The sequence below is a fragment of the Chroicocephalus ridibundus genome, chromosome 11 (assembly GCF_963924245.1).
Source record: "Chroicocephalus ridibundus chromosome 11, bChrRid1.1, whole genome shotgun sequence".
Classification (NCBI taxonomy): domain Eukaryota; kingdom Metazoa; phylum Chordata; class Aves; order Charadriiformes; family Laridae; genus Chroicocephalus; species Chroicocephalus ridibundus.
The window spans coordinates 5980143-5992643 of NC_086294.1; the positions used below are offsets into that span (position 1 = coordinate 5980143).

The window sequence follows — 12501 nt, forward strand, 5'->3', positions numbered from 1 at the left end:
GTAGGAAGTCCTAACACAAGCAATCTCTAGAACAGAAAGAATTTGCTGGAGAAGCATCAAAGACAGCTAGGAGTTTTACTTCTCCTCAACTATGTGCTTGATGCCACCATCAGAGCTGAAACCCTGGGTAAAATGGAATTTTGGTCTGAGCCATTACAGCTTTGCTTCCGTAATATACCCTCTATACAAACACACTCAGAAAAAAACATTCTGAAGGGACACTATTTATACTCCTCCATAGGGTATGTTCCGCCCTTGTTGAACTGTACAGAACTTTGTCAGACCTAAGATAAATAAAGATTATTTTTGTCTGTAGATGTTCCTGTTTAGGAGGAGGAAGTGAGTTTCACTCCTGAAACTTTTGCTAAAGAACACAGATTAAAAGAAATGTACCTGATGGCACACGCGCTTACAAAACTGTACAAGGATCACCTGTTCCGTACACGTGGTCACATATTTGTACGTCTAACTAGTCTACTCTGACCAGTATGATCCAACAGTGGAGGATACGCGCTAATTTTAGCTGGAGGATACGCACTCATTTTAGCATGCATAGCACTTGTTGAGGTTTACACAAAGTTCACGTGAGATCAGACAAAAAATTGGTTCTACTTCCAAACATATGACACATTTTGAGTCTTCTCATCAAGAAGAATGCCCAAATTTTTTTGAGTCTGGTTTTGCCCAAACATTTCTTCCCTATACTCATTAGTGCACGTCAGCCCAGTGTTCCTAAATCTGGGGGAAGTCATTCTGTATCACGAAATAGAGTAAATGTTTTTCAATCATATCAACATTCTATAGTTGCCTCTCAAAAACTGTCTGAACCTACGGATTGGGCAGTTTTGATATGCTCTTTGGACAGAGCTGCCCAAAGTCCTAGTTATATATAAAAAAGAAACACGTACTAGCATAATAGAAATCAAGTTGTTCTTTGTTTCACTGACCACCGGGAATCGTACTGAAGACAGATGTAGGTCAAACTTCTTACCACTGAACCTCACCAGCGAACCTTCTGAGCGCAGTTCCTCTGGGGGATAATTAACTCAGACTCTATAATAGCTCCCACTTGGACTTCCTTTTAGCAGAGATTAAGCTGCTACTGCTGAGAGATTATGTATGACTTTGCCAGTACATGAAGAAGGTGGATTACCATTTATGACAGTCTAATCTGAAACCAATAAATGCAACGCAGGTCAGCCCCAAACTGGAGCAGAAATACAGGAAAGATCCAAACCTGATGTCATCTACAACTGCCTGGTTCCAAATACCTAAAAAATGTGAATAAGGTCACACTGTACGGGCGTTTTTCTCTTTTGGTCTTATCTTGGTGACGCATATGTAGCATTTAGTCTACAAATGCTGATTTCCCTTAATTAGATTAAGATGTATGCAGGTGAAGACATACCTTACTGGTCCTAGAGCTGAATCCTACTACAATTGTATACCAAACCCCTGAATAATTTTAGATTCACTCCAAAAGCTACAACGAAGTTGTTGCCTACAGTCAACCTCCTAAAGTGAAGTTACACTTATCTAGATAACAAACAATCTGAATTTCTAAATGGCTTAAAAACCACAAAGCCACTAAAACCAAAGGAATTGCAAACATTAGATTTTAGAAAATCAGCCCATTTATTTGAGAAGTTAATTTCTGACAACCCGATCCCAAATGTTGGCTCTAGACTTTACATTATTATTATTTTAAACAAAACACCACTGAAACATAACGAATTATCACACCTATGTTTACACCAAGTGCTTGCCTATAAGATATTTCTAAAAATTAGGAGACATTAAATATGTCAGTATTCCTATTTATAGTTAAAAAAATCAATTGCTTTGTTTGACAACACTTTCCTTCATATTTTATGTTTTTATTTTAATCAGTTGGGCGCACATTTCACTACTTGTCTGCATGCCTGTTAGTTTTAACTAGAGTTCATGTATGGATATGAAAATCTGAAATAACTTTAAGACCACTCCATGGTTTATGCTGTTTCACTTTTATTGCTTTATGTTATTTTTATGCTACTTTCCTGGTAAGGAGCTGCCCCACCCCTAGCAAACTTAGCCCCAACAAAATAATTCCCGAATGGGTGATGGGATGAATCCAGGCCCATTTGCTATCATCCTTATGCCTCGCAAACGTGATATTTGCATGGTCAGGAGGAATGGTGTTTGACTAGACTGCCTGCTCTTCAGAGATCACTACCTTCCCTCCGGCTGAAATGTTCTTAAGAACAGTGACAATTAGGAAGATCTAGAACATCTTTCAGGTTGCTCTAAGACCTTGTGCTCTTCCAAGCAGAAGTCATCTTGCAGAAATTCACCCAGAAGCAGAAGAATGAACAACCATGAATAACTCTTCCGGACGTCATACGCTTTATTAGTTGCTTCAGGAAACTGTTTACTGGGACCACAGAACACAGGCGTAATTTAAATGAGTTAACAGTAGCGCTACTCCATGCTTGCATGCAGCAGGGCGGCGTGAAGATGAAACGTACAGCTTTCGTAGTACTCCTGCTCTGCAGTCCTTACCGCAGCTGCCCAAAGCCCAGCCGTAGCAAGCTCCCCTGCCTAGCTCCGTCAGACCGCACATTAGTAAGCAAGAAGGAGATTCACAGAAGAATTTCCAGAAGGACAAAAAACCTATCAGGTGTGTCAAATCTCTGACATTCAGAAACCATTTGGGGAAAGCAGCACACGCTGACTTAAGCACTAAAGTATGGATGCTTTAATTAATCCGGGGTGATTTAATTGCTTTAGTTAAGTGGAAATCGGGTTAAAAATGATGCAGAGCATGCTGGGGTGTGTTAAAAACATGACATATGAGTTGGATGAATCGATAAATTAAAAGCGCACAGATGTTTTAATTAAACCCAGGAAAGTTAACGAAGATCACTAGAGACTTTTAAGCCTATGATTAATTCAATTCATTTAAAATACCTGTAGAGATATGGGGATGCCTCCATTTTGGGAGTTATAGAAGTTCTCAATCGATAAGTACTTAAGCTGTTCTACAAAAAAAATGGCAGGATTTTTATAGAAGTGACTGAACAGCGTTAATTGCGCAATGAATATTTACATTCTTCTGAACACTCAGCAAACTTTTGCTCTGGCCAAAATTTATCAAAAAGGTCACAGTTTTTCAAACGAGTCAAAAAGACAACGCTTGCTGTTCCCTCCTCTACCATTCTACAGAGTATTTACTTCCATTAGATAACTGCTTTGCTTACAACCATTACAAAAAGATCTATGTCTATACGTCTTCCACACTATCTAGCAGCAATTTCCAGAACAGCAGCAAATTTTAAAAATTATCGCTTTGGGGTTGGTCACTTGGTACAAGAAAATTCTCCTTCATGAATCAACCCTTATAACATTTATAATAACAATAACAATGCACTCTGTAAGGATAGGGAAAATAAAAATTAAGCAAATGTCAGATACATTGGAACTAATTTAGTGGTGGATTGGAAGGCTGAAGCCCCACTACCGCTGGCATGAATATGAGCTTAGACAATCTAGCTAGCCATCAACAAAGATCTAGGTCTTAGTTCTCTAAAGATATTGAAGTCCTGAGGGGGGAGAGAAAAAGACCACTGTACTGCCTCACTGGAAAAGCCACAGCTGAATACAAAGAAATCTTTTCGAGTGGTATAAAACAAACTACAAATTGGAGACAGAGAGAAAAGAGGGCATTTGAGTGCAGCAAGACACTTGAAAAATCAGCTAGCTGTGCCAGGGTTCAGCTGCCTCGAGGACTTTCTCTTGTCAGTACGCGCTGGAGCCAACACTTCGTCGGCCTGCTTGCTCCCTCTCTGCTATCGCGGCGGCTCTGCAACCACCACTACCTACACTACAGGGAAGATCGTGGTTCTCCACGCAGTACACTAAGATGATTTGCAAAATGGTAGGCTGATGTGCAGGCAACCCGGTTAGAGCCCTCCCTATCTACAACATCATTAAAGAGCAGCCCAGGTCAAGTTCTTTTTCACGTGCATCACTGCATTCAAGGCAATGGAAGTTACCCTGCACTGGTTCTGGTTTACCACAGGAGAACGTGACTGATCAGCTTGCCATGTATTTTTGCCTTTGAAAATAAAGGCAATAAAAAAAAAAAAAAATGAGGGAAGAATTCTTTGCAAATCTCTGCATGATACATGGGATTGGAGGAAAATGTAGATGGTGGATAAAAACATCCTGCAAACATTGCCTTGCAATCTAAAACTCTTTTTCTGTGGGAACTGGTTAACACAGAATCAGAGCTGTGAAATTCCTGCGTTAGATATAAGCAGTGAAGTTGATATGACTACAAGAATATGCAGAGAAATAAATTTTACTTTCTGTCAACAGATGGAAATAAACAGATGTCGAAATCGACTACTGTCATAGACAAGCATGTAGATCTTCATTTGTATGTCTTGATAACTTCATCGCTAGAAAAACTGAGGAGGAAGGGAAAACTAAATGATTTCAGAGGTTTCAGTAGCTCTCTCAATGGGAAGAGCCAGCGAGGAATCAAAGAGATGATGGTTCAAGTTCACAAAAAGCAGCAGTAAGGGCAAACACCAAATACCAGAATCATCCTTCCAACCGTATGTGTTGTGATTCATAACAGAGAGGCACTAACACCATGAAGTCATTCATGCATCTAGAAAAAGAAATGAAAAAGTGAAACATTTCTTCAAATATTTTTGGTAAGACTTTATACCATTCCCAGTGAACGGTGTAAAACCTATTACTTCTCCTGTAATGGTTTAGCTCTGGCTAAACCGCAGTGCAGGAGATGTAGGGCTGCATCACGCCCTGCAGTATTCAGGGTATTTAAGACCCAGGTTGCTTTGCTCTCATTTTAGTTACTACTATTGGCCTTATTAAATTTACCAGAAAAGATTTAAATCATAACATGATTAATTGCACAGTTCCACGTTAGCTGCAGATATTTAAAGATTTTTCTACATTAGAATTAGAAATTTTTTTGTTTGTTTGAGAAAGCGAAGGGGGATGACAGCTAACTGAATTTAATCTCATTCAAATAGGGTCTAAATATAGGAAAAGATCTAAATTATAGGTTCAAGTCTAGATATAGCGTAGATATGAAAAAAAGCCATGCGAGCTGAAATCTGAAGCTGTGATTCAGGGCTGTTTCTGTTATTCAGGGATGGCATCTCTTAACAGCTGTATTTCTATAACGTGATTTACAATACTACTTAATCATAGTTGCTCCAATGACATTTACTATCATCGCAAGGACTCCAAGATGATCCCAACACAACTGCAAAGACAAACTCTTACAACTTAATGAAATAAACAAATACCAGTACAAGTCCATGGAGACAATGCAATCGAAAAACAAAATGTAGATTGCAACACAATTAAATAAGCTAACCAATTAAACACAAAAACAAATTACAAAGCATACATCACAGTGAGCACAAATCAGCTCAGCAGAGCACAGTTAGAACACAAAGCCACCGACGGAGGTATTATAAGATTGGAAGCAAGATTTTTGGCTTGCCCGAAAATAAGCTGCACAGCGGTTTGCATCCTGCTGTATTTGTATGCGCGTCCACCTCCTTGCCTCACTGGGAACCTTTTGAAGCATTTTTATTTATTGGGATCCCATTGAAACAGAAAACATTTGTGCAAATAGATGTGCTGTTGCTGCACGTGTATAAAAAGGGCAGAAAGATAAAGCTAAGTAACTGATAAAAGAGTGGGCTTCAAAAGCAGCTGTGAGACATCACATGAACGTATCCTGCTTCTACTAAGTATGAAAATATTACTATAATGCCGCTGAAGAAAAATCCGTGAATAAGATTTTACTGTGTCTCCATATGCTTTCCATCTTGAACATAAGCAAAGTAAACTTCCTTCTACGAAGCCAAGAGAACTTGGTTCCAGTTTGTAGGCCTCAGCTACGGTGCTGCCTTTGGCTCTGCCGCTGGTCTCTGAGTTGCTACAGGCTGGGTGATGGGTGATCACAAACAGATGCTCCAGTGCTCCCTGGAATCAGACTCGTAACTACTTACATGCCCACTTATTTTTACCTATCATCTGTTGTTCAGCAGTGGCATTAGCAACTTTTCTCAGTTATTTCCCTCCTCCTTCGTTACTGAATTCCTCAGCTTTTCCCATTTTTTTCTTCATTCTGTTAGTTTTGTCTTTGAATTTTTCTCCTATAGAAATAAGTCTACCTTCTTAGCTGCACCACTGTCTTGAAAGCTCTTTGGGAAAAGGAGTCATACATAATTTTAAGTTCGTACTCTGCATCATTAATTTAGAAACGTATGAAAGGGTAATGCAATGCACACAGGCACAAACTTGGCTGTATGTTTTCTGTTGGTTTAATATAAAAAACAAATGTAAATTAAGTTGCTATAACTAGATGCAAGTATTGGGTATATTTAACAACATTAAAGAAATACCTGAAAAAAATTTAAAGCTTTTTTGCTGCACTGAAAAGGCAGAACAATAACAAACAGTAGGAAGGACATGCTTCTAAACAGGAGTGCCCACACTTGAAATTATTCGGGAGAAGTTCTTCTGTAGATAGATTCTGTATAACCCTGAATTCAATGCTGGAATCAGCAGAAGCCATAAAAACTTTAAGAACAATGAGAAGTTAATATTTTGCTTGTTGAAATCCTTATTTTTAAAGTCTGTTTTCTCAAATACTCACAATGCTAAAAGTAGCTCCTGGGTCCTATTTCAACTTTGTAAATATTCCCTTACATAGAAAGCAAAAGATACGAAGCACCAATTTCTAGGCTGGCACAGGCAGGGAGTTATCTGAGCGCTCCTACGTCACCATCCTCCTACGACTAGCGCGTGCCTTGCGAAGATCTACTGATCCTCACAACTAATCCACAATGAACTACAGGGACAGGCACGTGTTCTTAAAGAGTAATGCTATGTTAGGATGCTAAATGGCTTGTGTTGTAGCAGAAATTTAACAAGTTATCTGTTGTAGAATTTAGGAGTCCGGACTCGCCAGTCCCCTGTTTTCAACTCTAATCTCCATCAGAGTTCACAAGGCCTGATGAGGAAAGCTGCAGACTGGAAACGATGTTCTTGTATTCCACTCCTTGTCACACTACTGACTGCGTGTCCTGAGCCCCTTTCGGAGCCATGACCGCTAACAATCAGAACGAATTCGGCTTGTGACCCCTTCAGTTCTTGGCTCCTGTTTAAATTGCCAATTAGAAAGAGTTAAAGTGGTGGATTTTGTGTTGGCTCTACTTGTCTACCTGACGCTGGATCAAGCTACTATCCCATCTCATGCAGGCAAGCTAGCACCTGCTAGATGGCAATGACTGTCAATCATTGTCAAAATAGGTTACACGTCCATTTATTTGTTCTGTAATTGTTTTAGGCACAGTTAATGGCACAAAACCCTTTTCAGAGCGTACTGCGGTTCCGTAAAACTAAGAAAACAGGGCAGACAGGGAAGCACTGCCCTGTACATAGAACTCATTGGAAGGCAAGTGAGGATATGATTGGTTTGCTAGAAATGAAAAACGTCTGCTAATAAAACGTGAGACTGGGAAAAACGATAAGAAAATTTATTTCAAAGGCATTTTAAGGTACTGAGTCAGAGAGGTGGGAACTGCTGGAGAGGAACATTGCCAAAGACAGCCTCGTCTGTTCAAGTACCAAAATGATGCTTCCACCCACTGCGAGAGAAGATTTGAGTGACAAGCCAGGGCTGTGCTGCTGCTGCGGCACACACGTCAGTTGGCACACATACACACATAAACACACTAAACCCAAAAACAAACCCACCCAGACAGAGATACTAAGAGAGGAGCTGAACATGCTGAATTTTGTCAACTGCAAGAGAGGATGAGAGATACGTGTGGGTGACAAGTCATGAATGCAGCATTTCCAAAGAAAAGCACACTTTTTTTTTTTATGAGTACAGTGTAAGTGATGAGACACGCTATGATTATGAACACATAAAATGCTTGCCAATAAAGTTGTTATTTCTCCAATTTCTCTTTTCTCTCTAGCCCGCTACTTCTGAGCCCTCGCCTGCATTCTTGCTCTGTCACAAAGGGCAATACCATTGCTCTACCTGTCATTAAAGTTCATAATCTGGATGTTATTTTTGACTCATCTGTTTCCTTGCCTCACGTTCAGGCTTTTACAAAGTCTCACAGATTTCTTCTGCATTGCATATCTTTGTAAGAATTCTTTCCTTCGCTTCCAGCAAATAAAAATCTACATTAAATCAGCACCTTTTTCTCCGGCGTTGATAAATTCAGTCTTCTTCAGTCATGCCTGTGTGCAATAGCGCTGCAAAAATCACGTTGTTAATCTGTTAATCTAACCTTCAGCTATGCGGCTCTTCTTTCCCAGGTGTGTGTCAGGTCCTTTCCTCCTATCACGTGGCACACGAACTTCACCCTCCAACTTCATTTACACACCTACTTCACCCCAGACTGCTCACTGTTAGAATTTTGACTTCAAGTTCCCAGTGACTTAGAAGGCTTTTGAAAGTCATATTTAAAATGAGCTTTTCTGGACTCTTTCCTATGCCCTGTCTCCTTTGGAGGCCCCATTTGCCCGCCATTATCCACATGATGTTATCTATCTGCCCCATTATCCCTCTTTAAAACTGCCTTTTAAAGCAGTGTTCCCCAAAACTGACAACAGCCACGCTGCTAGTGTGTTTGTAACACCGCCTATCACTTTCTTTAGGTCTCCACGCCCGTCAGTTGGTTCCCATTCATTCCAGGAGGCAGGTGCTGGTTTTATTTATTTGGTTTGCTTGTAAAGCACTAACCACAATAGATTAGCTTTAACAAGTACTATTGCTCACGACAGTGTCTTTCCAGTGCCATAAAAATGGCGAGTTTCCTACATTATTGTTCCTCTCCCACTCTTTTCTCTGCCAAACCAATCTGCTTTGGGTATCATCATGCTTAACGCAATCTTCTTCACTTGTCTTATCTATAATCTGTTATTGCCTGAATTTGCAGTGATTCACTGGAGTAGCTCAAGACGCGCATTCACCAGTTGGACTGTGCCATGGAAGACCCGCAGTGCTACCTCACCGCCATGGGGCCCTTCTCTTCTGTCAGGCTACCAACGTATGCGGGACAGGCAAAGGAGGAAGACTATTCAGTATCACCTCTCACCTTTCCCTTCAAAGTCCGCTGAGCTTCTATCTGCTTGCGCTATTTTCATTTCCTAACATTTCTAGCCAAGTTATGAAGGCAAGTATTGTTTTCCTTACTCCCACAGAGTGGAAGTACTAACTGCTATACGTTACCAGCATATGCAGGACACCACTCATTCTGATGGACCACGTCTCTACAGCAATGTACTGAGCACTGAATTATTCAGCAAGATGCACTCCAAAATTCATGTTTTCCCCGCTGCAATCACTCCCAGAACATCTTATGCCACTGGGAGCGTTCCGGACATGGCACTAAGAGAATAGTTTCAAGCAGAGTATTCAATGGATGAAAAACCATTCCTTTACGCACCATTGCCCAAGCAACATGCCTCTGAATAACCTCAGAGCAAGAAGAGTCTGAAACAACTGAAATTTGAATAACAACTGAGAAAAAGTAAGAGTTGCTACTTCTAGCAATTATACCTTACTTACCTAATAATTGACAGCTTTTTACATTTTTATAGAGGTTAACAGTACACACATAACAAGGAAAATGGCAGTAGTGGGAACTCTTATTGTGGTGCGGGCAATCATGAGAAACAGCAAATCCATTAGAATAAATTTATAAAGGGATAGACTACAGCTTAGTAACTATTTCAAACTAAACAGATGTCGCAAAAGAAATAAAAAGAAATTTTAAAAAAACCTACCCTTCTTTTTATACTTATTAAAGTGGCGCCGTCCTTTGCCAGTAAGCCAAAAACAAACAGAATGGAAATAAAATAATGAAAAACCCACAGGAAAAGAAACCGCGTATAACATAAATCTGAATCATTAGAGTTCTTACAATCAGATTAAAAGTCAACCAATCAAACATGGTACAAATTTCTGTTTTAAAAAAAATCTAAAAGCCTGGAATCCATTTAGATTAAAACATTAAACATGTTTCTTATTACATTGCATAATCAACTAAAAGCATCTGCTGAATGGCAAGCTCACGGCAGCTAACACGAGCTACTTGACTCAAGTTTTTTCCTTCTACAAATCGGACACCATCTCTTAAGAGGCTATGCTCACCAGGTCAATGTAGAAATCCCACCTGCTGGTACATTGTTTCACCTTTTCAGATTAGCTAAATATGCTTATGATGCAAATCCTAGCATTTTAAAGTGCAAAATCAAAGCGGGGTCTGAACACATTTGCAAAACAGAATATGACAATGTCATTGGAAGTATTTTTGTTAAAGGAGTGGAAGAGTTGCACGTCCTTCAAAAATATTATGAGATGAAATGAAATTACAGCCAACGCTGAGTCACTTCTAGGAACCCAACTCATTGTAACACTGAACTCTACAAATGGTGAAAAGCAGGACACAAGGAAGGATGCCTGCCTGCAGATCTACCACACAACTCGGCAGTTAAAAGACCAAACTATTATCAGACATTAACAGCGGGGACACTAAGCAAGAAGGACATCTTGATATGCCTGGGTGGTGATGTCAGAGAGGTTACAGAAAAATAGAGATGAATATAAAAAAGTGACAAGACACCAAAATAACACAATCATAGCTGCACGTCTGATTCTTTAATCGATCCTTGGCCATCGCATCGCTTCTTATCAGTAACTCCTACAGCTAATTGTGCACGAGAGGTTACTCACAGTGCAGTTCAATTTACTGCAAATCTTCCCCTGGCTTTAATTAGCCACATTTTCTTTATGAGGATACAACTCCACCCACTGACTTATCTTTTGATTATCAGACTTTCTTTTTCTTTATATGCCATATTTTATCCGCATGAAATTAAAAGGTATCGTTACCTTTTTTGTGTGTTAGATGGAATTCTTAATGAGGTTAAACTCCAAATGATTTCAAAGGGAATCTTGCCTGAGCAAGGATGGAGTAAATCTGTTGATACTGGCCACCTGAGAATAAGTTATTTCCTCAGATATATTTATTTCCTCAGGGAGAGAAATAAAACCCCCAAGTATTTGGCAAGAGTGTCTGAGGGGGTGAAATTTCCCCCACTTCAATCAATGAAAGTGTATTTCAGCCTGTGGGTTGGGCCAAAAAGTTCCTCTCTTCCTAATAATTTTCATGGTATTTCCCTGGAACTAATGGATCTGAAGTCAAATCTGTGCTATGTCACGTAGATTCCCTTCATTTTTACCTTTTCGAACTACATGGATGGTGTAAGGTAACAGAGGGAGTAGCTGCGCAGTGCCTGCCAATAGCTTGCAGGTGACTCCCCTGAAGATTCATGGCCTCTGATGCCCTCGAGATGAGCCCTGTAACCGAGGACTCACTGCTCTACAGGATCCTGCTTCTTATCTATCAAACTCGGGTTTCACCCAACGTGAAGCTCTTAAACTGCTGCGTTATTGCATGAATCAAGTTCTAAAAGCCATCCGAGGAGCTTGCTCACACTTTCTCCACATTTCTCTATTTGAGTCTTGCCTCAAATTATTTTACAGTGGAGAACTGAAACATTGAAAGATGTGTTCCTAGGGAAATAGTAATAATAATAACAATAAAAAAATCAGATGGAAAGAAAATCATTATCCTTCCATACTCGTGACAGCTTAAATATAAATTTAACTTTACAGTAAATGTATATTAAACATGTTTCCATACATATACTACGCTAGAAAAGATTTAATTCTCTATCTCATTTTACTGTGTTTTACCATGCATACAATCCCGATTTTGATTCCTGTCTTCTGAAACTGCTCTCACATATAATCAGCATTCAAGTAAGCAGAAAAATCTGCGGACACGAGGAGGGGTATGACAGTGCCTGTGAAACGGGTGAGGGACACAGCCCTTGCACCCTAAGTCAGCCGCACACTTGTGGGGGCGTCTCACAGTATCTAGATGTGCAGCTATGTGCTTGCTCTGAAACACGAGAATGCTGTCAACACTCCCATTTTGCCATTTTATGTGGTTTTCAAGCTTCTTTGTTCTTCAGAGATCCCGTGATGTCTGGCAAGAAAACGCTACGAGAGTTGAAAGAAGCTTCCAAGAAACCACTTCTGCTTTTGCGGGGAAAGAGACAGCACAGAAAGGACAAAGCGGGGAGCAGAGGGGATGTACTGAGGGGGAGGAGAGGCCTGACAGATAAAGTTGACAAGTACCCTATAAAAAAAGCTATTTATCTGACATAGCCTGAATGAAGTATTTTCTAGCATTAACACAGAATACCACAGAGGTTCGGTACAGAATGCAGGATTGCTCCACAACTCAAAATGCAAATGGGCTGATTTAATGGCCGCGGATGTGTGGAGAGTGGCAGTGAAGCACACAGTCACCGCATGCACGCTTTCACAGGTTAACACCACAGAAATGCATATGGCTGTCAACGGGTATTTATAGC

At 40.1% G+C, this 12501-nt stretch overlaps 1 protein-coding gene across 20 annotated transcripts in view; it reads right to left on the reverse strand.

Annotated features, from left to right (window-relative positions):
• The window catches only part of TENM2 (teneurin transmembrane protein 2), a 668147-nt gene that overhangs the window by 95656 nt on the left and 559990 nt on the right, over positions 1–12501 (reverse strand). For 12 of the 20 annotated variants that reach the window (XM_063349520.1, XM_063349513.1, XM_063349516.1 and 9 more), the window contains one exon: positions 9841–9873. The exons of the other annotated variants lie outside the window; for them this stretch is intronic. In XM_063349520.1, coding sequence (XP_063205590.1) covers positions 9841–9873 — 33 coding nt within the window. The remainder of the gene's footprint in view (positions 1–9840; positions 9874–12501) is intronic. 20 annotated transcript variants of the gene reach the window in all.